General features: G+C 38.4%; 1 protein-coding gene across 1 annotated transcript in view; it reads left to right on the forward strand.

Moving 5' to 3' along the window:
• LOC145238182 (cilia- and flagella-associated protein 47-like) overlaps nucleotides 1-21,422 on the forward strand; it is a 67,941-nt gene extending 46,519 nt beyond the window's left edge. Inside the window, exons 36-61 of the mRNA XM_080101269.1 lie at nucleotides 535-647; nucleotides 1,387-1,579; nucleotides 1,844-2,002; nucleotides 2,212-2,417; nucleotides 3,408-3,639; nucleotides 4,187-4,330; nucleotides 4,848-5,033; nucleotides 5,260-5,443; nucleotides 6,040-6,213; nucleotides 6,656-6,918; nucleotides 7,400-7,594; nucleotides 7,992-8,158; nucleotides 8,507-8,711; nucleotides 9,261-9,508; nucleotides 14,489-14,624; nucleotides 14,775-14,994; nucleotides 15,423-15,656; nucleotides 16,222-16,441; nucleotides 17,193-17,304; nucleotides 17,607-17,700; nucleotides 18,097-18,231; nucleotides 18,334-18,504; nucleotides 19,175-19,346; nucleotides 19,716-19,877; nucleotides 20,421-20,589; nucleotides 20,917-21,422. Coding sequence (XP_079957395.1) covers nucleotides 535-647; nucleotides 1,387-1,579; nucleotides 1,844-2,002; nucleotides 2,212-2,417; nucleotides 3,408-3,639; nucleotides 4,187-4,330; nucleotides 4,848-5,033; nucleotides 5,260-5,443; nucleotides 6,040-6,213; nucleotides 6,656-6,918; nucleotides 7,400-7,594; nucleotides 7,992-8,158; nucleotides 8,507-8,711; nucleotides 9,261-9,508; nucleotides 14,489-14,624; nucleotides 14,775-14,994; nucleotides 15,423-15,656; nucleotides 16,222-16,441; nucleotides 17,193-17,304; nucleotides 17,607-17,700; nucleotides 18,097-18,231; nucleotides 18,334-18,504; nucleotides 19,175-19,346; nucleotides 19,716-19,877; nucleotides 20,421-20,589; nucleotides 20,917-21,138 — 4,716 coding nt within the window. The 3' untranslated portion in view covers nucleotides 21,139-21,422. The remainder of the gene's footprint in view (nucleotides 1-534; nucleotides 648-1,386; nucleotides 1,580-1,843; nucleotides 2,003-2,211; nucleotides 2,418-3,407; nucleotides 3,640-4,186; nucleotides 4,331-4,847; nucleotides 5,034-5,259; nucleotides 5,444-6,039; nucleotides 6,214-6,655; nucleotides 6,919-7,399; nucleotides 7,595-7,991; nucleotides 8,159-8,506; nucleotides 8,712-9,260; nucleotides 9,509-14,488; nucleotides 14,625-14,774; nucleotides 14,995-15,422; nucleotides 15,657-16,221; nucleotides 16,442-17,192; nucleotides 17,305-17,606; nucleotides 17,701-18,096; nucleotides 18,232-18,333; nucleotides 18,505-19,174; nucleotides 19,347-19,715; nucleotides 19,878-20,420; nucleotides 20,590-20,916) is intronic.
• The last annotated feature ends 97 nt before the right edge of the window (nucleotides 21,423-21,519 follow it).

Consider the following 21,519-nt stretch of genomic DNA (forward strand, 5'->3'; position numbering starts at 1 on the left):
TTTCGCGCCCATAAGCTGAACCAGTGTGCGGGTGTAATTGGCTTCAGTGGTGAGCCGTTATAGCAGGGTTCTGGACCGGTTACGAATTATGTAAGCAGGCTTGGTGTATAAGACCGATTTATCAGGTCTGTCGAAATAATTCGGTAACACTACCTGTGCGCAAAAATTATTTCAGATTTGTGCAAAAATAGCCAATGTTGCTGGAAACTTGACAGTCAAAACAGTTGAACCTAAATCTTTTGAGTTTTTTTGTCATTCACTTTACATATCTTTACATGTTATGGACTCTTTTGTGGGAGGGCATGTACTCTAAAAATACAGAACTTTATAAACCATTGATGTGTTCGTTTAAAAAAAAGCCCTAAGAATTACTTTATCTTTTTGAATAATACTCGTTTGGTTTTTGAAAATACACACCTTAGGAAGTTTACTTACTTCAGATTTAGTTACGAAAAAAAGTTAAATCTAAGCTTAAGCGTTTTCTGATTGTGCAGAAGAGACCCTTTTTTCAAAGATTTGTAATTTTTTTCTCAGGTCCTTGTGCTTGCTCGCATCACACCACATCAATACAAGAGTCTCAAGCCTTCTGACAAGAATAAACCTCTTCCTACAGTGAATCCGGATCCGCTAGCAAGCAATGTATACAGGTGACTTTTCTTGTTCACGCTATTTAATATATTTTTGTTATAGAATCTTACAAGTTGTTCTGTGACTTTAAAGGGTAAGCTCATAGTTGCTTAGATTTTTTGAAACAAAAGCAGGTAATCTTCGTGTGCATGTTTCGCTAGAGACCTTGTAACAATTTTGCACTCTCTCCAAAAACCATGAACCATATCATGGTTTGTTTGTTTTTGTAAAATTTAACTTTTCTGAGCTGGTGTTTTTTATTTGAAATTTAACTAAAACCTTTTCTGCCTAAAAATCACGTTGTTCGCTAATTTGCCTTGTAAGTACTTTCAACTTTTTTTTGTCCAACATAAAATACTTGGGTATACACAATGTACGCTTCTATATATTCTCCGCAGAAAAATCCAACTCTATATATCACAACGTTTGACAATTAAAGTTGTCATTGAAAACCAAAAAATCTACACAACTTTTTTCTATTTAATGTGTAGATTAATGTAGAGTTTGTGCCAATGCCACACAGGTACAACCGCGCCTGTCCCCAAAATGTCTTACGGTTTTGTTATAACCGCCTAACTGCTTTTATCAGTAACTCCGTGATGTTGCACTTCTTTCTCTGTTGTGCGATAGTAAGTTAGGTCCCTTTCTGGTGTTTTTATTTCACTTAAAGATGACCACAATAATTGTCAAAACGTTGTGAAGTTTTGTACAAGACATTAGCTTCTATTTTTCTGCTGATAAAATACTTTGTTTTTTCAGCACTGGTGAACGAATAGTTCTAGCTTGGCTAAACCACCACTATGAGCAACAACGCCATCTAGTTTGGGGGGAGTCAACTGCAAACTTGATGAAGGGCGGGCCACCCCCCTCACGCTGGGTGGTCAACTTTGACTATGACCTTTTGGATGGTCTTGTGCTAGCTGCAGCAGTATCCGCATACTGCCCATGGCTGGTGAGTTGTTAGTTTTTTGTGGCATTTTGTAAGTAGTAGTAAAAAGCCAATGCAGGAATTACTTTATGTATGTCGTTTTGGGAAATAACCGATTGTTTAGCGAGAAATTCGTTTTCAAAAGAACTATCTACTCATTTTGGGATTATTTGTTGTCATTGGACTTTGTGTTTTAGCCTGCGAAGTAGACGTGCTGCAAACAAGAATGTAGTTTGTTAGTATGCATGTTGTACACAGCGAATCACAAACCTCCACGTGTCATTCCAGATTTCCGAATACTTCAGTGAAATGTACACAGCCCCTGCAAGTCCGGAGCAATGTCTACATAACACACTTATAATGGTCCGCGCTCTTCACAGTGTCGGTGTTGATTACGATATACAAGCTACTGATATTACCGACCCCAATCCAATTGCTCTCCTTATGGTAGGTTAAATTTTTTTATCATTTATTTATTTAATTTTTATTTTTTATTTGGGGGGGGGGGAACCATACAATGATAAAAATATTGATTTTCTTTTTGTTGCCCAACGTTCAAAAGGGCTGTAGTTTCGATGTACAAAAAACATGAAATCGCCTAAACATTGTACATTAAATTGCCGGAGTTTTTAACACAATTTTTATTGTTTTTGTAGCTTTGCGTTTACCTTTATCAAAACCTTCCACAATATACGCCAAAATCATCGGTTGAATTCGTTGGAGCTCTTCACACAACAGTTCGTCGTCAGGTTCGACTCGCCAACCCGAGTTCCCGCCCTCTTAAATACGTCGCCACTGTTGCTGGACGCGACGCGGGAGATTTTAGGCTCCCAGGCGGGGAAGAAGTTCTCGTTCCCCCGAGGTACGTCATCGTATTTTTATTGAGTTTGCTTAAACTTAATAATTGCTAAACTAGTTTAGCTTTCTAATCCAAAATTTTTTAAATATGTTTTAAGAAAACTGTTACCCCATTTTCAACATAGTTTTTTTTTTACTTGATGAAAAGCGACAGCAAAATCTCGATTGTGCGGTTTGAAATTGTTGCAAAAATGCACATACATTTATTAACTAACGCCTTCAACAAGCATGGCGTACTATAATTCATGTATATATTAAGTGCTGTATTTGCATATTTGCATGAAAAGGATTGACATTGATTGTGTAACGCTTTAGAAATTTATTGTTCTATATTGTGGACCACTTAAAGCAGGGGTGGGCAACCTGCGGCCCGCGGGCCACATGCGGCCCTTGATTAAGGGTTGTGCGGCCCGCGAAGACACTTGGACTTCAAATGTTCTGGCAAACGAGTCCAATTATTATATATTTTTGAGCAGATTAGTGCGCCTGGGCTATTTTTCTACGACTTGGCAATATGCTGCTGCGAGAATCAAATGCGAATTTTACTTGTAGTAAGACATTTTTAATATACAAAGAAGTAAAATCATTTTGTGTTTTATAAAGGTGCGGCCCGCGATCTAATTATCGCAATTGTATTTGGCCCCACAGTGACAAAGGTTGCCCACCCCTGACTTAAAGTAACATAGTTCCATGGGTAATACGTTATTTAGTAGTTTAGTGGAAGTGTAAGATTCACTTCGTTTATACAGTAAACCTAGGTTAAACCGGATTCGGTTAATCCGGATCTTTGCCTAATTTGGACAAAACATAGTTACAAATGATTTGTAATGTGATAAGGCTTGAAAGAATCGACATCGGTTAATGCAGATCTTGACAAATGTTTCAGTCCAAAGGGGTCCGGATTAACCGAGGTTTTCTTATTTGGTTCTACAGTACTTGAGAATATCTAAGAAAATCCGAGAACCACTAATGTACGATTTTTCACTTGATGCAGGGGTGAGGTAAACTTGGACGTTCATTTCACAAGCCGGCTTATCCGGCCCGCCGAGGCAGTGCTGGTGTTGGTTGGACGACGAGAAACAGTCAGTACAGGATACACACGAAGTCTGGCGACAGTTGGATCAACCCTGGTGTTCACAATGCGTACTGCTGTTGACGACATCCATCCAACCAATACAGTGAAAGTTGAGACACCATGCTATGAACTGTGCAAAGTGCTTGTGCCGGTAAGATGGATTTTTAACATATTGCATGAAGTTAATTCGCAAATTGTGCGTTTACGACAAAAATTCGGAAATCTAGAAAGTAAAAAAACACATTTTGCTACAATTGGTTGCGCAGTTTATACTTTTTCACAAAACAAATTTTATGGAGTCTACTTTTGTGCAGTTTGTAAGACTGAATGAATCTGCCGTTTGGATAGTCCATTGAAGTTTAAAATGTAGCGCATAGGTTCTCCCTTTTTTATATTTTGTCTCGTTTACCCCACGGTTTATTTCGATGATGCTGAAATGCTGAAAAATGCTTTTCCATGCTGAAAACTAGCACCAAAGTTTCTTTTAAATCCTAAATTCACCTAACACAAATTTACTTACTTTTATTTAGTCCAAAAGCATTTTAAATTTACCCCAGGAAGTAATTTTACCCCGGTTGCCCGTTTGGATACCTCTGCTCTAAAGAATGTTGTTGCATTTCGGCAATATTAAATTCACATATATTTGCTTCATATTTCATTATTACCGACATACTAAACCGATTCTTGGTCTTTTGTAGGTCAACAATACTTTCAGCAAGGCCGGTAATTTTCGCATCGTGCTGGTCGAGTCGAGTGGCGGTCCTCCCTCCCCACTCGACATCGGGAGAAAACAGGGAGTTGTGCGGAGTGTGAAGAAGAGTTTATCATCCAGGATTAAATCGGTGAGTGCATTTTGCTCTTTTAAAGTTCCGTTTTTGTGACAACATCTGTTTAAGTTTCTTTGGCAACCAGCTTGAAACAGAATTTAAAACATGAGTAGCAAAAGAAACAACCTAATTTACGATCCTGTTAGATTTCTCATCCTGATAAGATTAACTACTTTGTTTCGTATGAGCATGATAAATGTAAACGTTTTTCGGCAAATAATATTAATTAAAATTAGGTATGGGTCGAGCCGAGCCAGAAGCCAGGTGCTCGGTACGGAGCAGCGCTGATTTTCATGCTCGATGCTCCGTCGATCAGTTGCACAAACTAACCCGAGCATTAAATTTGCATATTCATGCCCTGCTATATAGGAAACTAGTGTTCGAAAGGGTATCGAAGAACACTAACGTTTTTTAAAAATGCGTTAGATAGTGAAAAAAACGCGTGCTTCTTGGACCAGTACAGCTTTCTACCTAATCAGGTAACAGATCTTTGAAAGCCAAATAACTATCGTGGAATTTTTTTTTTGTGCAGGTGAAATCAAAAACAGACCACGGACAGCCGAAGGATCCCTCTCCTCCGCCGAGCCCTCCACCGGATGAGCGACCCGTCCCTGAAACTTCCGCTGGGGGCGGTCCCATGATGACGTCACAGTTGACTGCATTCTACTGTCATGAAAGTTACGTCTATCTGGAACCAGGCAATCCGGCCGATATACAGGTAACATTGGGCGGTTGTTTTATGAAACGTTTTCACAAGACTAATTCTGCACAAAACAGTCAAAACATTAGGAATTAAGCTGATAAAAAAGTAATAAATTTAACAGTGTGGCACAGTACTCCTTGCAAGAGACCGTACGAAAAAACGCTTGGAAGACTGGCTTCACTAAATAATACACTTTTACCTGACATACTGTGATTTATAGACTTCGGTTTTTACTTTGTAGCTGGATTTTCTGCCATTCAGCGTGGGAAGGAAATACTGTTCGGTGTTGCTTGTGAACGAAGATATTGGAGAATTCGTTCACGCGGTTGAGGGAGTGTCGGGTCTCCCCCTGCCCTCCGCTGTCCCATTCAACCAAGCGTCATATCACGCTGTGCGAATATCAAGTGCTGCTGCAGCAGAGAAAGGTAAAGTTTTGATTTGTTTAATCAGGAGGCTCTTTTACCCCTTTATGCATTTTTAAACTCACCATATGGGAACTCGCAAAATTTCATTGTCCCCTAATAACAGCAAAGGATTGAACCGTTTCTTGACGAATAACAGGGTTAGGGTTAGAGCACTGTGCAGATAAATGCAATAAGCAACACAACCATTCATGGGCATAATAAATAGGCTAGCCTATAACAAGCGCGGTCACAAACAAATTAACGGAACTCACAAGAAAAACAACTATTACAGTCAACTAGATGGCAAAAATTGACAAACAAGCTAAATCACACAAGCAGTTGTTCTGATGTCTCAAAATTTGTGCATGAAACGTTGTTTTTTGCTAAAAGGCTTGTTTGCTGGACCTTCAAAAAATATGTCAAATTTATGTTTTGAATGTCTCATAATGATTTTGTTTTTGGAAATTTCGCCGCTCAATCACTAGTGTTTTAAATTCGTTTTTTGAAAAGGGTACATTATATTTTTCAAACCTTTCTACTCTTCTGTTGAGTTGCATTGAGGCATCTTAAAGTTTGCCAAATGTTTTTATTCTAACATACTATTTTTTTCGATTCAGGCAAGGGGATGTTTGGTGGTGACGATCGCATCAATTACTGGAAATGCGAAAACAACTCAACGCTACGCGAAAACCTTCTTATTCCCGTCACTAACGAGGCAAAGGAAAAAGCACTGAGACTCGCTGCTAGGCAACGGATGTCCGAGAAGGAACAGACCCGAAGACAACTGACAGGTATTTTCGAGAGCAAACTGTTTACTAATTTTTCAACTTTGGTCCAATCGCTTTGTGGAGCCCAAAGAACTGTAACCAAATGTGTTACGATGATTGTTTATTAATAAATTTATTTACCTTCATTAAAACAGCTAAACAGAAGAATCCGGCTATTTGCATATCCGATTTGCCACGCTTTTTTAGGCAATTAAGCGATTAGGCGAAAGAAATTAAGCGATAAAGTGATATGCTACGGTTTAGCAAAATAAACACAATTAAACATATTATGCGATTAACCGGTATTAATTTAAGCGGATTTGTCTATATTTGAGAATTACAACATTGACCACTGTCCTATGCTCGTATAAGTTGCGTATAAACTACACATTCCAAAACTGGTGTGCTGCAAGAGACAGTTTCTTAAATAACACTTAAAACACTTAAATATCTCGCCTAATTTCAGGCACCCTCGACAGTGGATCAGTAACAGCCGCTGTAGCTGCAATGAACCTGATTGAAACCGACCACATGGCGGATGCACGGGACAACATGTCCATGCCACTGGCCTCGGCACCACCCCGTCCCCGTGGTTCCACTTTTATGGTCGAGGCCTCGTCTGAATGGTTTGAGGTGCCTGATCACATCACCATTCCGTCACCTATGACGTTTGGACCTCCGCCTGCGTCAGAGATTAAAAACACCAAAATGGGACCTAATGACAGACAGGTTAGGGTTTGTCTCAAATGTTTTGATTTTGTATTTATGATACCTTTGTTCTTTTAATAGTTGAATTTAGTTTAATCTGTGTATCTTGTTAAGTTCAAAAACAGATATTTTTTTAAACAATCTTTTAGTTATCAGGAAATTGTGCAGTTTGTGTCAAATAAGCTTACTTATTCTTTTAGATCCAAAAGAGTAAAATGTTTTTATGCGTTATCTTGTCATACTTTCCTATTTGTACTTTTAATTGAAGGCATTGTTACATAAATTGGACACGTAATGCAAACTTATCGCTGATACCTAAGATGCGTTGACGCTATGGTCGATGTTTTATATGTTGTCAGTATATCAGAAAACCGATCTATATAGTTTGGTGTTGTGTAAAATGTAGTGTAGCACTGCAAAAAAATCCCCTAAAACGTTAACACGCACATATTCAAATTTCATCTTTTCTAAAAACTTATCAAAAATAATCTTTTTAAACCAGGACGACGGAACAGTTCCTCTGGAAGTTCATTTCACTCCGCACGGACCCGGACATTATCCGTGTGACATCATACTGAGATCTCCAGGGGATGTTCGTCTCTACAGGATCGAATGCACAGTTAACCCGGCAGGAACCAATGCGAGATTTGATTTCCGCACGCCGGCGCACCAGAGCATCACTCAGAGCATACCAATCGTAAGTAAAATTTGAATGTAGCATTTTAGATATTAGTACATGTTTCGAATAGTACACCTCCCATACTTTAAAAATGTATTTTCTACTGTATTTAAAAAAAAAGAAAAGTGTTTCTATACTGTGTGTAGCACAGAGCTGTAAATCAGGCCGGCCTTTGAGGGTCAGGTTCGGGTTTAAGTTTGAATCAAACGGGCTTGATTCGGGTCTGACTTTACACTCGGCAATATTTGTGCTAAAATTTCATCAATTTTTATTATTACTGATTGAAGTATTTATCATTAGTTGTCGTCATAATGATAACCTTTGTGTAGTTTTGCCTGCGTTTCTCTTATTACTCTTGTTAATTTTTTGCGATTTGCTTTGTTTTTGAATTTTAAAACAGTATTTTGTGTTTTAGCAAAACGCATCAAACCATGACTGGGAATTGCAATGTATTGTGGAAGGCAGCGGATTTCACGGACCAAAATACATGTTAGCAAAAGCTGGACAAACTACTTACTATCCTCTTATGTTTAAACCACACTTTGAATGCACCATTACTGGTGTGCTGACTATCAAAAACAAGTAGGTGGCAAAGGTTGCAAAGAACGTTTTTTTTTTGTAAAAAGCAAAAAATGTATAAATGCTTGTGCAGTAAATTGGACTTTTACAAATATTTTTACTTCGTCATATCTCTCACAGTTTTACCATTGCATAAAATACCAGAGGGGTCGAGTTTTTAACATTTATTAAATTAAAAATCCACGACCATACAGTACATAGAAACCAAAAATATATATTTTTTAAATTCCTGTTTTCAAAACTGTTTTCAAAATTGTTTTAGGAGAAAGGGAGTATCCAAACACGAACTTGTCAAAACTCACTTTATCACAATTAGCTCTTTTCTAACGATGTCACCTTTTTGTATTTAAGATCGGACGGCACCGAGCACCTATTTAACCTTCGAGGGGTTGGAGAAAGTCCTTTGTCACTGGAGCACATAGAAATATCATGCAAGTGTCGATCGGTGGTCGAACAGAAAGTGAAAGTGCCCAACTATTCTGCACACAAGCTCACATACAAAATCTTCTCCGATATTCCATTCATTGAGGGACCAAACGAAGTAACAGTGATGAAGGTCAGTAGGAGACTAAAGTAAATTCTATGTTAATTAGTGGTAGATTAAAGCTGGGTGATGTCCATGTGTTCTCTATTTAAATATTTCCTTCATGAAACTGTGTTGTTTTTCGAGTAGCACTTAAATATTACCGAAAGTATTTCGTTTCGTATTTTGTAGTTTTTATAATGCTTATGTTTTACACATTTTACAAGTATATGGGCTGTATTTTAGTTTTTGACCCATTTAACCAGAACAAAACTCACTTTTGTTAGTTATGACTTCATGCGTAAATGTGGAAGTGTGTGTGTTTCTTATTTCACACCGATAAATCCAGTTGATGAAAGACAAAAATACTAGTTCATGAACAGTACAAATACGAGAGTGTTTTACTTGTGTCACAATCACAATATTAGATTTTTTGATAAGTAAACTGCAGACAGCTACACTGGTGTGGCTTTATAGGTCAATAGATTGCAATGACTCCATGTCTTTATCTTTACTTAACATGAAAACAAGAAAAAACGCAAAATGTTCAGCTTACCAAAAATAGATTATCTTAACTCTCAGGGCGATTCGACTGAATACACCTTCACGTTGTCACCATGGCAACGGGGAACGACACGGGGCGTCCTGGCCTTTGTTGTGGATGACGCGTCGACCAAAGCGGCGCTTGAACGTTACGACAGCGACTCGGACGCTGAAGACGCGGCGGTGGATTCGATTCCGATTCCGGCGCCTGGAACCGGAGCATCCAAGACCCCGGCTTTCTTGAAACCTAAGCGTCTGACTGAACTTGAAGGATTGTCTGGTTACAGGTATATAGCTTGTTTTTATTGTAAATATTTGTTTGTTTGATGCAGAATACTCTAAACCATTGGTCCCTAATTTCAAGCCTTGGGTCTGACCTCACAGTCATAAAGTAGTATGGGTTTGTCCCGCAGGCCTTTACCACCTTAAGCGATCTTTACACCTGTTGGGCGGTTATGTCACTTATGTTTGAGCGGTCAAATCACCTATGCCATTGGTGCGTTCTGTTTGTAAGTTTCTATCGCGATAGGGAGAGAGGGCTAGAGCTGGCGGCGGTTTTTGTCTGACGTTAGTCGGCGTCTGCATTAGTCCGCCCTATAACATGTGTTGTTGCCAGTCCGACGGGTTGTGGAAAGACTTAATTTGTTTCGAGTTTGATAAATGAGAACTTGGTTACTCCGGCTGCGGCAGAGAACGGCACAAAAAAGGCTTGCGTGAGGTTGCCAAAAAGCCAAAGCGAAAATGTGCAAAGCGAAAAATCATAACGCGATGGTTTTCTTGCTGCTATTTTATGTCCGCTACTGGAAACGGTCCCCTTACGTCAAAGTGCCGATACGCTTGTGGAGAGTGCCTTGAGCAATCTGGACGCTAAAACCAATTCAATTGTCAACAACGCGATGCCGCTGGATGCGAAAGTGTTATACAACGAAACGGTACAGAAATATCGTTTCTACAGCAATGTCCACGCAAAAACTTTGGAAGTCACTGTAGTCGGCGCGAAGAAAGACCGGTTTTGTATTGGCACAATATCTCTTAACCTGCTTAAGTGCTTTTTGATCACATGGTAACCCACAAGTCCAAGTGCCAAATTACTTCCTGCCCTGAAGGGGACACATATTGATTTTACTCAAATTGTTTTTGTTTGTTTTTCTTTCTTTTTTTCTTCTTTTTTTTTCTTCCCAAAGTTTGTCCGACTCGTTTTTCCATCAAATGTTTGATGGATTTGGCTGAAATTTACACAGATGGTAGATATAGTTATGTAGATGTGCATCCCACTTTGTTTTTGTTGATAACCCCAGTATTTACCCCGCTAGCCCCCTAAAATGGTTATTTTCCCCCCAAAGTTTGTCCGACTCGTTTTTCCATCAAATGTTTGATGGATTTGGCTGAAATTTACACAGATGGTAGATGTAGTTATGTAGATGTGCATCCCACTTTGTTTTTGTTGATAACCCCAGTATTTACCCCGCTAGCCCCCTAAAATGGGTGAGTTTCTAAACAGTGTCAGAATTGGCTGAAATTTGGATTTCTTGTATAGTATGCCATTTATAGGTGTCGATGTTGTGTTCAACCCTGTAGTCCTAACATTTACCCCACAAGCCCCTAAAGTGTAAAACGTATTTGTATGTTACTGGGCACCACAAACGCAAGATTTCTTTGGTGCAATAGTGTTACAAAGGCAACCAGTTGTATGTTGCTCGTTGGTGGGTTGCTTGGTGGTCGTTTTATCGGAAAACATCTGTATTGGATTGGTGCCGTCACTTTACGAAGATAATCAACCTAACACATTAAGACTGTCCCATAGTGCAAAACCAGTCCTGAGTATCGTTCAAGTTTGAACATAAAGTTCCGAAGTTAAGGTCAAAAAACAGTATTGTTTTAACTTTTATTGCTTACTGTTAGTGTCGTACTGATACTCAGTCACTTTTTTAAGTGTAATTTCTTGTCAACATCACACATTCATTGCAACTGTGACGGTTTCAATTTTTCTTGATCGTTTTAGCATGTTATACATGTCCAAAGTAAGTTGTTGATATTCACCACTAAAGTTTTTAAACTTGCGATCAATGCCGTTCAACTTAACTTCTGTTAAGAATACCACGTAAACATATAAAGTAGTGATGCAACGAAGTTATTACATATTTCACTTAATCGCATATTTCACTTAATCGCATAATTCACTTTAACGCATAATTCACTTAATCGCATCATTCATTTAATACAGGGTGGCCAACCCGTGGCCCGCGGGCCACATTAATCGCTACGTAATTTATGGCGTATTTACATTCCGAGAAATCGGTGTTTATTGGTTGCTTTTTCCTTTTATAATCGAGCAATACACAGCTGTTCAAGTTACTTCTATTGCATCACAATGCAATTGTTACGCATCACATTTTCCACATTGTTACGTCAACAATCTTATTCGTGCTTCAAGAGTCAGTCAGTAACATATCTTGCTTTGTTGAGGTACATGTGATATCAGTTATAACGCATTTAGCAGTAAAATTTCTTCTGAAGTCTTCAGTGATATAGATTATGTTAAATAGAAAACGAAAAGGAAGCAACGCGAACAGAATATTCCAAGAAAGGTGGACATGTGACTGTTTTTTTGTAGATGTCGATAATAAGCCAACTTGCCTGATATGTAATCAAACAGTATCAGAATGCAAAGAATACAACATAAAGAGACATTACGTCAGCAAACATTCATCAACTTATGATAAATATCAGAATGAGTTTAGAAAAGATAAAGTGAAAGAATTAACAAAAGTTATTCGTGGACAGCAAATGTTTTTTTCGAAAGTTTCTTTGCAGCAGGAGTCGGTTGTGAAAGCGAGCTACTTGGTGGCAGAAATAATAGCAAAAAAATCGAAGTCATTTGCAGATGGAGAATTTGTTAAGGAATGCATTGTTCGTGTTGCTGATGTCATATGTCCGGAAAAGAAAGAGACATTTGTCAAAATAAGTTTGTCAAGACAGGCCATAACTCGTCGTGTTGAAGAGCTCGGAAATTCTATAGAAGAAACACTAATTGCAAAAGCGCAAAAATTTTCATCGTATTCTTTGGCGCTTGACGAGAGCACCGATGTCAAGTCTACTGCTCAGTTGGCAATCTTCGTGCGAGGAGTTGATGACGATTTCGAAATTACCGAAGAACTTGCAGCCATTGTCCCAATGAAAGGCACAACTAGAGGCATAGATTTGTTGGAAACTGTGATGACAACAATCAAGCGCCTTGGTTTATCATTGTCGAAGCTTTCGGGAATTACAACTGATGGTGCTCCATCAATGGTTGGAAGACAGCAGGGTCTAGCAAACTTACTTAAACTTGAAGCAAGCAAAGTCGGGAATGACACTGTCATGCAATTCCATTGCATAATACACTGAGAGAACCTTTGTGCCAAGTCATTGAAAATGCAAAATGTCATGTCAGTTGTTACTAAAACGGTAAACTTCATTCGTTCCAAAGGCCTGCGCCACAGGGAGTTTCAAGAGCTACTACATAGCATGGATGCTGACTTCGATGACATTCCAGACTACACCGAGGTCCGATGGCTGAGTCGTGGCAAAATGCTGAAACGAGTGTTTGAACTCAAGGATGCAATACAGAGCTTTATGGAAAGCAAAGGAAACAGTGTTGAAGAATTCATGAACGAGCAATGGATAGAAGATTTTGCATTTTTGGTGGATATTACTACCCATCTAAACGAACTAAATTCACGTCTACAGAGAAGAGGGCAACTGATACACTCCATGTTCGATCATGTCAACACCTTTGCTGTGAAATTAACCCTGTGGGAAGCGCAGATAAACAACAAAAACTTCGTTCATTTTCCTACTCTTCAGAGTCTTCAAGTTCAAAACTCCCAGAAATACGCAAAACTAATAACGGAACTAAGGAAAGACTTCGATCACAGGTTCGCTGACTTCAAAAAGTCTGCTATGCATTTCAATGTGTTTTCCTGCCCCTTTTCTGTAAAGATAGAAGATGTACCTGAAAACCTACAGATGGAGAGCATTGATCTTCACTGCTCATCTGATTTAAGAGAAAAGTTTAAGGACTTTCCATTGCTAGAATTTTACAAAAAATACGTCTCTAAAGAAAAATATCAGAAGATTCACAAATTGGCTGTATTCGTGACCTCATTTTTCGGCAGCACTTACTTGTGCGCGCAAGTTTTTTTGCGGATGAACCATGTCAAATCACCTGTGAGGTCACTAATTTCTGATACCCATATGGAGAACTCGCTTCGTATTGCTACATCGTCCATCTCGCCGAATATTGCCAAACTTGTGAGAGAAAAACAGTGCCAAACTTCACATTGAAATGTCGCCGTGTAGCAAAAACTTTGTTGACTTTATTGTATCTTCGTATCGTTATTGTTCTTATAATTGTAAACAAGGATAATAAACATTTCTGACATTAGAGTTTCGGATTGAGGGTTTTAATTGGACATTATCAGATAGCCATTTGTAAGATTACAAATCAGCAACAGTCAAGTGGCCCGCGCAAACTTTCGTAAACCGCATTTGGCCCTTTGGCCAAAAAGGTTGGACACCCTCGATTTAATAGCATAATTCACTTAATCGCACATTTCACTTAATCGCATATTTCACTTAAACGCATATTTCACTTAATCGCATATTTCACTTCATCGCATGTTTCACTTAATAGCATAATTCACTTAATAGCATAATTCACTTAATAGCATAATTCACTTAAACGCATATTACACGTAATAGCTTATTTCACTTAATCACATAATTCACGTAATCGCATATTTCACTTAATCGCATATTTCACTTAATCGCATAGTTCACTTAATCGCATAATTCACTTAATCGCATAATCTGGCTCTAGGTCAGTGCTTTTCAACCTGTTCAGTCCCGAAGGTCTAACTATAAAAAATTAAACGCGTCCATCGATCAAGCCAACAAAATTAGAGGATCTTGGAGCATTAAGATGCACTTCTAGGCTTGGTAGCCTCGCTTTGGACTGTCTTGTCATCTGCATCAAACAGTTGTATATCTTGGCCATTAGTAACTGCCTGTTAACATTTGCTTCGTTATTTTCGGCAGTTGTTAGAAAACTTGTTGGAATTTATTACGACTTGTCGTAACTTCTGCTTGGGATCATATCACTCGTACTATTTTCTTGCACATTTTCTTTCTTGAAGAGATTGCGTTCATAGAAAACATACAAAAGAAATTAGTTGTCCCTGGTTTTTGATTTTATTAGATCTTTACCGTTTTTTTTTCTTTTTTAGGGTCTGGTACTCGCTAGAAGTTCACTCTGATCCGGCCGATCCGATTGGCTCATTGGAAGTCACGTGCCCGGTTCAAAGGGTCAATTACGTGGAAATACCGATCAAGAATCCATCCGGAGAAAACGTGAAGTTTGAGGTAAACAAATTGTAAAAGTTGTAAATATTGTAATTCCTTTTTATCTGCAAAAAAAACGCGTCCACTTTAAGAATCAGTTTTATATTGCATTTATGAAGGATACACAAACATTTACACGAAACGTTAAAGAATAAGTTTTATCCAATTTAGGTTCAGGTCTCTGGAAATTCGGTTGAAGGTGACTCAACTCTTTCTCTAGCGCCGCACGTGCCCGCTGTGTACCGTTTCAGTTACAGTCCGTGTGTGGTGGGCGAAGGAACAGGGTCTGTAGTGTTTACAAGTGACCTGACTGGAGAATTCTGGTACAAACTCAATCTGAAATGCGTTTCGCCACCGCCAACACATCTCCCCATGATGGAATGCCAGCTAGGTAAAATAAAATTATTTGTTAATAAGTTACGAATTGCTGTAATTTTGCAATGTAAAATTTTGGTAAAAATTGTTTGTTTATGCGAGTTGTGTTTTTTTTTCAAGACAGTTAGACAAGATTTTTAGACTTCATACATATTGAATAGCATTGCGATATTATATGGGTGAATTGCAAAGAATTAAAATGTCGTTAAAGGTGTTTGTGGTACGTTTGCAATATATTACAATTTATAAAGGCAATAAAATGTGCGGGTTTAGGCAACAAAGCTCTGTGGATTTTTTTCTAAAATCATTAGCGTGCCCAATCATTAATGATACTGATATCTGCAAAACTCATTGTTCCGCCTAGCAAGACTAAATTGATACAAAAAAATATTCAGCCATTTCCTAGTATATTATAGTCATAAACAATTTTTACATACAATCTAGGTTCTTGGTCTCGTCAATACATCAGCATTAGCAATCCAACAGACGAGCCAATGGACGTGGAAGCATCAGTGTCCAATCCAGTTAACTTCTCACTTGACGTAACCATGACAACTTCAAAACTTCCGGACGGCACTGACCGCGCACCATCGTTCTGCGTCCAGCCGAGGTCGAAGGTCAATATCCCTGTCCAATTTATGGCCACTTCACTCGGAGCTTCGACCCACCAAGCAACAGGTATACGTGGTTAAATGTGTGTGAAGTTTTTTGTAAGAAAACTTGAAGTCATTTTATTTGATTTTTGGTAGCAAAGCAGTGATTATTTGACCCCAATTTTGACGTTTTAAAGATACCACACCTCTGGTGGTACACACCTTTACCTTCAGTTTTTGCCTGTGTTATATGTCTCGATTGTATGTTCCCAACGTTTTGGTGACTTTGAAAGATGAAAATAAATTTTGGTTATGGTTAATTTCTTAAACTTCTCTTAAAAAAGTATGGCCTAATTTACTATTATAGCGCATATTTACAACATAAACACTTGAACAACTGAGCGACAGTGTGGTTTAAGCTTTTATGACTAATAAAAAAAATCTGCATCTTATTATTTTTACTTATTGTAATTATTTTGTTTTAAACTAATTTTTATTCAATACTCCCTGCGACAATAATTTTATCCTCCAACGGAAAAATTCATAGACTGATTACCTTTTGACCTTTTCCTAAACATCAGAAGTACTCAAAAATCGAAATCCTCTGAAAAAAAGACCTAAAGTGACAACAAAAACATAAAATCTTACAGTTACACTGAGGAGCAAGCAACTGGGCGATGCTGCCTATCTTGTTGCTGGACGTGGTGTGGCACCGGCGCCCATGGAACCTTTGAGTGTTAGTGCGGCCACAGGTTCCAGCACGTCACTCATTCTCCCATTCCGTAACCCCACTGACGTCACAGTGTATGCAGACGTCACACTTTCCGATCATGAGCAGACCATGAACAGCATTGCTCCATCTGTGATAAGGTAACTTAAGTTACAAAGTTTGCGAGAAAGGTCTGACTATTTCGATGGCTCTATTTGTACTTGCACCTTTTAAACTTTCGTGAAAAAAAATCATGACTTTAATGGTGAAAATAACGGCCCATATAGACGTAAAAAGCGACATGCTTTATATTTCAAACGTTTCGGCAAATGCTCATGCAATCATCAGTGATCATCAAGCATGTCGCTTTTTACGTCTATATGTGCCGTTATTTTCACCATTAAACTTATGAACAGATCCGTAAATAGTCCAAATCATGACTCTTGGATAAAAAGACTGACAAAAGTAAAGGAAATTGGAGTAATTAAGGTGTAAAAAAGCCTTTTTGTGCATGTGGTGGCATAGTTGTGCAGACGTTACTCGAAATAAACCTAAACTATACTAAAAAATAAGTTTATACGACTTTTTTTCTACCATATCTCGATTCCTTCTGCTCTATTCTCCAGGTTAAAAGCCCCTGGTCTATGCTATTTTACATGTAAGTCTACGCCGTCAGTTTTTGTGATTATGGGTGCAAGGAGTTAATATGTAGCCCTCAATAAAGAAACTACTAGCACATAAAACTAGTACTTGGAAACGTTCATAATTTACTACGATCATAAACTAAAAAAAATATCAACATAAAATTACAAAGTTGCAAAAAATAACAAAAACTACCGAAAGGTGAATCTCTAGGCCACTAAAAATCATACAATTTTGAAATATTCTCATGCTAAACCGGAACTCTTACAGAAATTGCATCACGGCCGACTCGGCGTTCTGTCTCTTGCTCAAACACACAAACAACATTAAGTTGGCTCCGCTTCAGAGCATTGATATTCCATTTACATTTGCTCCTGATACGGTAAGAATCATTAATTCATTTTATATGTCTACACCTCCACGTTCTATTCGCGCTGTTTCTTTTTTCATGTCCTTTGCTGGTTTTACACTTTAAGAATGACAAAAGGATTGTCGAATTGCCATACTAGCTCGGTTCTATGGCATTTTACGTGCTTTTTGTGGGACCTGTAAGCTTGTTTTCGAAGAATTTGTGAAACTTTAAACCGCTTAAAATATTAGTGCACTATTATCTGATCTTAAAATTATTAGAAGGTTAAACTGAAGAAAGTTTTGGTTAATAACTTAACATATGGCTCTTGGCAGATGCGTCGCCACGAGGGGGCACTGACGATTTCACTTCGCAAAGAAGACGGTCGACCATGGCCGGGTGAAACCGACGGCATTGAAGATTTGTCAGGTTTGCCTCAACGATTGTTACTTTATTGTTGTAAGATACTTGCCTTATCGGGCATGAATATCAAAATATCCAGTGGCAAAAGCGGTCCCATTTCGCCAATTAAAGACAAAACCAAACCGGTCAGGTATCTATCTTGGATATTTCTACTGAGTCGCACGTCAGGGGGATTTAACTTTTGTGTACTTAAGTATTGCTCTTCCAAGCAGTTTTTATTTTGAATCGACGACGTTTCGAGCTCTCATACGCGACGCCTTTATCAGGATAATGGCATATCTTGCAAGACAAATTTCTTGTTTAGCGACAATTTTTGTGTACATTAGGTTGTGTTACCCACTTAATATGTTTGATGAAATTTTCAAGTCATTAGATATTGTAAAGCGAATAATTTTATTGCAGGCTTGGGAGGAGCTGAAAAAGACGACATTGGACGCTTGAGGTCGCTTAGCAGATCAGATGATGGTTCAATATCCGCCATCCGCTGGGTATTCCCCATCCACGGAATCCCCGAAGTCAGATCGAGAGAAAGCAAAGGTATTTTTTATGAATGGACTTTAAATCAAGTGACTTAACTGCCTGCCATATCTTTATGTATTTTTCGCACAAAACAGTTTGCAATCAAGTTTGTTATTGTAGAAGCAACACTTCAATGTCAGGCCAGGAGTCGGATTGAAGAGCGTTTGGAGGTCACTCTCACTGGCGCTGTGCCAAGTTCCGCTTCCGGCCACAACCTGGCACGTTTGAGAGCCGTCACTCCCCTCGACCAACGGAGGTCATCCGGGGTCAGCGATGGTGTTGCTGTGGAAGGTTTGTGACGATTTGAGACAAATGTTGGGTTTTAACTCCCGTCATTGTAATATTATAAAATGGTCAATTTAATATCAAAACGTCGCGACAAATCTATTGTCAAAGTTAGTGTAATATTACATGACAAGTTAAGTTAAAGCGACTTTTGTTTTCCCACCTTTTTTACCAATCCTTTTATGCGACTGAAGTGTATAATCAATGTATCCTTCGATTACAAATGGTGGTATGAGCATTTGCCCAAACGTCTTAAGTTCTAAACAGAAAGCATGTCGCTTTTACGTCTTTTTTACAGCTATATTACCTCATAAACATACCCGTGTATAGTGTTCCAAAAAAAGATAAAATTTCTCAAAATCATAAAACCGAAATTGATGGTCAGGCATGGGTTTTTACCCTGTTACTCCTTGCAAACTGAAATGCCGTTGAATGACTACTCTAGCCAATACGGCCGATCTCTCGTCACCAGCTGCACTGATGAGACCTTATAGGTCGAAACAGTGTGCACTGTCTGTAGCTTATCATTTATTGGCTATATGCTTTTACGTGATGATTTTTTACAAGTAACAAAAAATACTCGACTTCATTTCCTATATACACTCACACGCGAAGCCATGGCAAATAGTTTACGGACATGAAATAATCAGTTCATAAACAAAATCGTTTTTTTAAGGTCACGCTGTTGCTGACGAATTTTCGTACACCATCGAATATCCGGACGGAGAAGCCAGACAACAATTAGAGCAAGCCTTAGCTGTTCATCTGGTACGAAAAGAGCGAGACCCCCACACAGGAATGGTGATACTTCTTTTCAATCTCGTCTTTTCACCGTTTAGAATGCTCAGGTAACTGCTTGTGTATAGGGCAGGGTTGTGGTCTATTCCGATGAATTATTAGCAAATGACACTTTTTTAATAGTTAAGGCTTTTCGTCCACTTTGATGCAATGTCAAAAAAGTCCTGCTGAAGAAATATGTTATGGTAACAAAGCAAATTATATGTGCGAGCTGATCACTCGAAACGGATAAATATAATTAAATAAATAAAACACGGATTGGATTATCCTGATAAAATGGCTTTTGGAAAAAATACTTCAATGTAACGATGAACATGGCACATGCCACTGTTTAAAGAAGCAATACATATAAAGTAGAGTAAATATGTCTTCTTTGAATCAGGTAAAACACACATTTTTACCTAATTATGTATTCGTAGCCACACGGTGAACTTGAAAGTGACGTCAGCCACCGGGGGTATCTGGTGTTTCCCCCTCACCCTGCGTGCTTCCGAACCACCCCCAGATGACGTCATCACTGTTGAGGCAGCCGGACTTGGAAAAAGTTCAAGTGTCGGTTTTGTGCTGTTCAGTCATTCCAAGTGAGTTAACACAAATGACCAACCGCGAATGGCACTTGTTTCAAAAACCTGTGTTAAAATGAGGTAATAACTTTGTACGCGTGTATACGACTATCATACATCCTCTTTTGGTGCAACATATCTATATTTTCAACAAAAACAGGTTATCCTCTGAGGACAATAAAAAGTACCCAAGTGTCCTCCTTTTTTCATTCTTTGGATTACTAAACGTACATGCTATTAAAAACAGCCAAAAAATACATCTTTCGCTTATCTTTTTGTACGAAATATGGTTTGATTTGCGACACTGCAAACATATGTTCAGTGTAAGTTGTGATAATTGTTGATTGAAATCAATTATTTTACAATGCGTTCAACTTCATCCAAACTATTCTATATTAATTGACTGCGAAAATTTGGTTTAATATATTTTTCTTTTATTATCTTCGGGCCCCGAAGATAGCTTATGATGTTGTTGTTTTTTGATGGGAATATGATAGGCCTGCGCGTGCAAAAAGACTTAAGAATGATAGGTTTTATATAAACTCAAAACTTAATGCACAGACATGCGACTCCATTCAACGCATTCTTTGTATCTGGGAGCGACCCAGAACTGACAGTGTTTCCAACCTCTGGTGAACTACAGCCTCAAGGAACGAACGGGACTCGTTTAAAGGTTAACTTTGTACCGAGCATGTACGGAAGGTCGTACCGAGCAAGACTTATTGTCCAGGTAAGGTTTGGGTTTCGAATACAGCTATATGTCTTATATTTGTAAGATATCTGAATAGGTACATAATTTACAAATTAAGTAACCGCGGGATGGCGCTAAAGCACTGTTCACTTAAAAACCTGAAGGAAAATATTCTTAAGAAAAATCCTGCTCATTTCTTCCTGATTATTGAATACACGTTTTTTAAATAATGTGAAATAAATGCAATTATGGGAGTCACAAAAGCCACAAGAAAACTAGTAAACGTGAAAAAGAATGATTTGTGGAAGGATTGTGGTGTATCAAAACCTAAAACTAGCTGTTTTGCCACAATCCAATCAAATTTAGACCTTGGACATGCAATGGACCTACGATGTGAGAGGAGTGACGCCGGACTATCACACGCCCAACGTCCAGTCGGCCATTTTGACCTCGACCTTGGCCCGTCCTCGTGTGTTGGCTCAACGACCCAGGGTTAACTATGTGCGAAAGAATCTCAAGCTATCAGCAACGGCTGTTTCGTCTCCAATTAAGGGAATGCCCTTGGTAAATCGTCTAAAAAGCCAGTGATCTGAATTTCATGTTTGCGGGTTCATGAAATAAAGCGATTTTGTTTGGTTATTTTATTAGAAAATGCTTACGAGTTATGTTTTAGGTTTGAGTTTGGACATTGTTTTTGTGTTATGCGCGTGTAAGTTTATTTTTGGTCTGTTTTTTTAATATATATTGTATAAAGATTTATAAAAGAATGAAATGTGTTATCCATAGAGCGTTTATTTTGTGTTTTTTGTAAGTTTTGTATGACAATATTTTGTTTGCTAAGATTTAAAAATTACAAATGTAGCGTCACTTTGCCTTGAATTGCTGTGTGTAAACCATTCTCAGGGAAGAAAGGCATAAAGACAGTAAAATGGGTTTATTTATCTACGTATTGAGCAGCCGTGTGTTGTG

This window comes from Phallusia mammillata, chromosome 7, assembly GCF_965637545.1.
Source record: "Phallusia mammillata chromosome 7, kaPhaMamm4.hap1.1, whole genome shotgun sequence".
Taxonomy (NCBI): Eukaryota; Metazoa; Chordata; class Ascidiacea; order Phlebobranchia; family Ascidiidae; genus Phallusia; species Phallusia mammillata.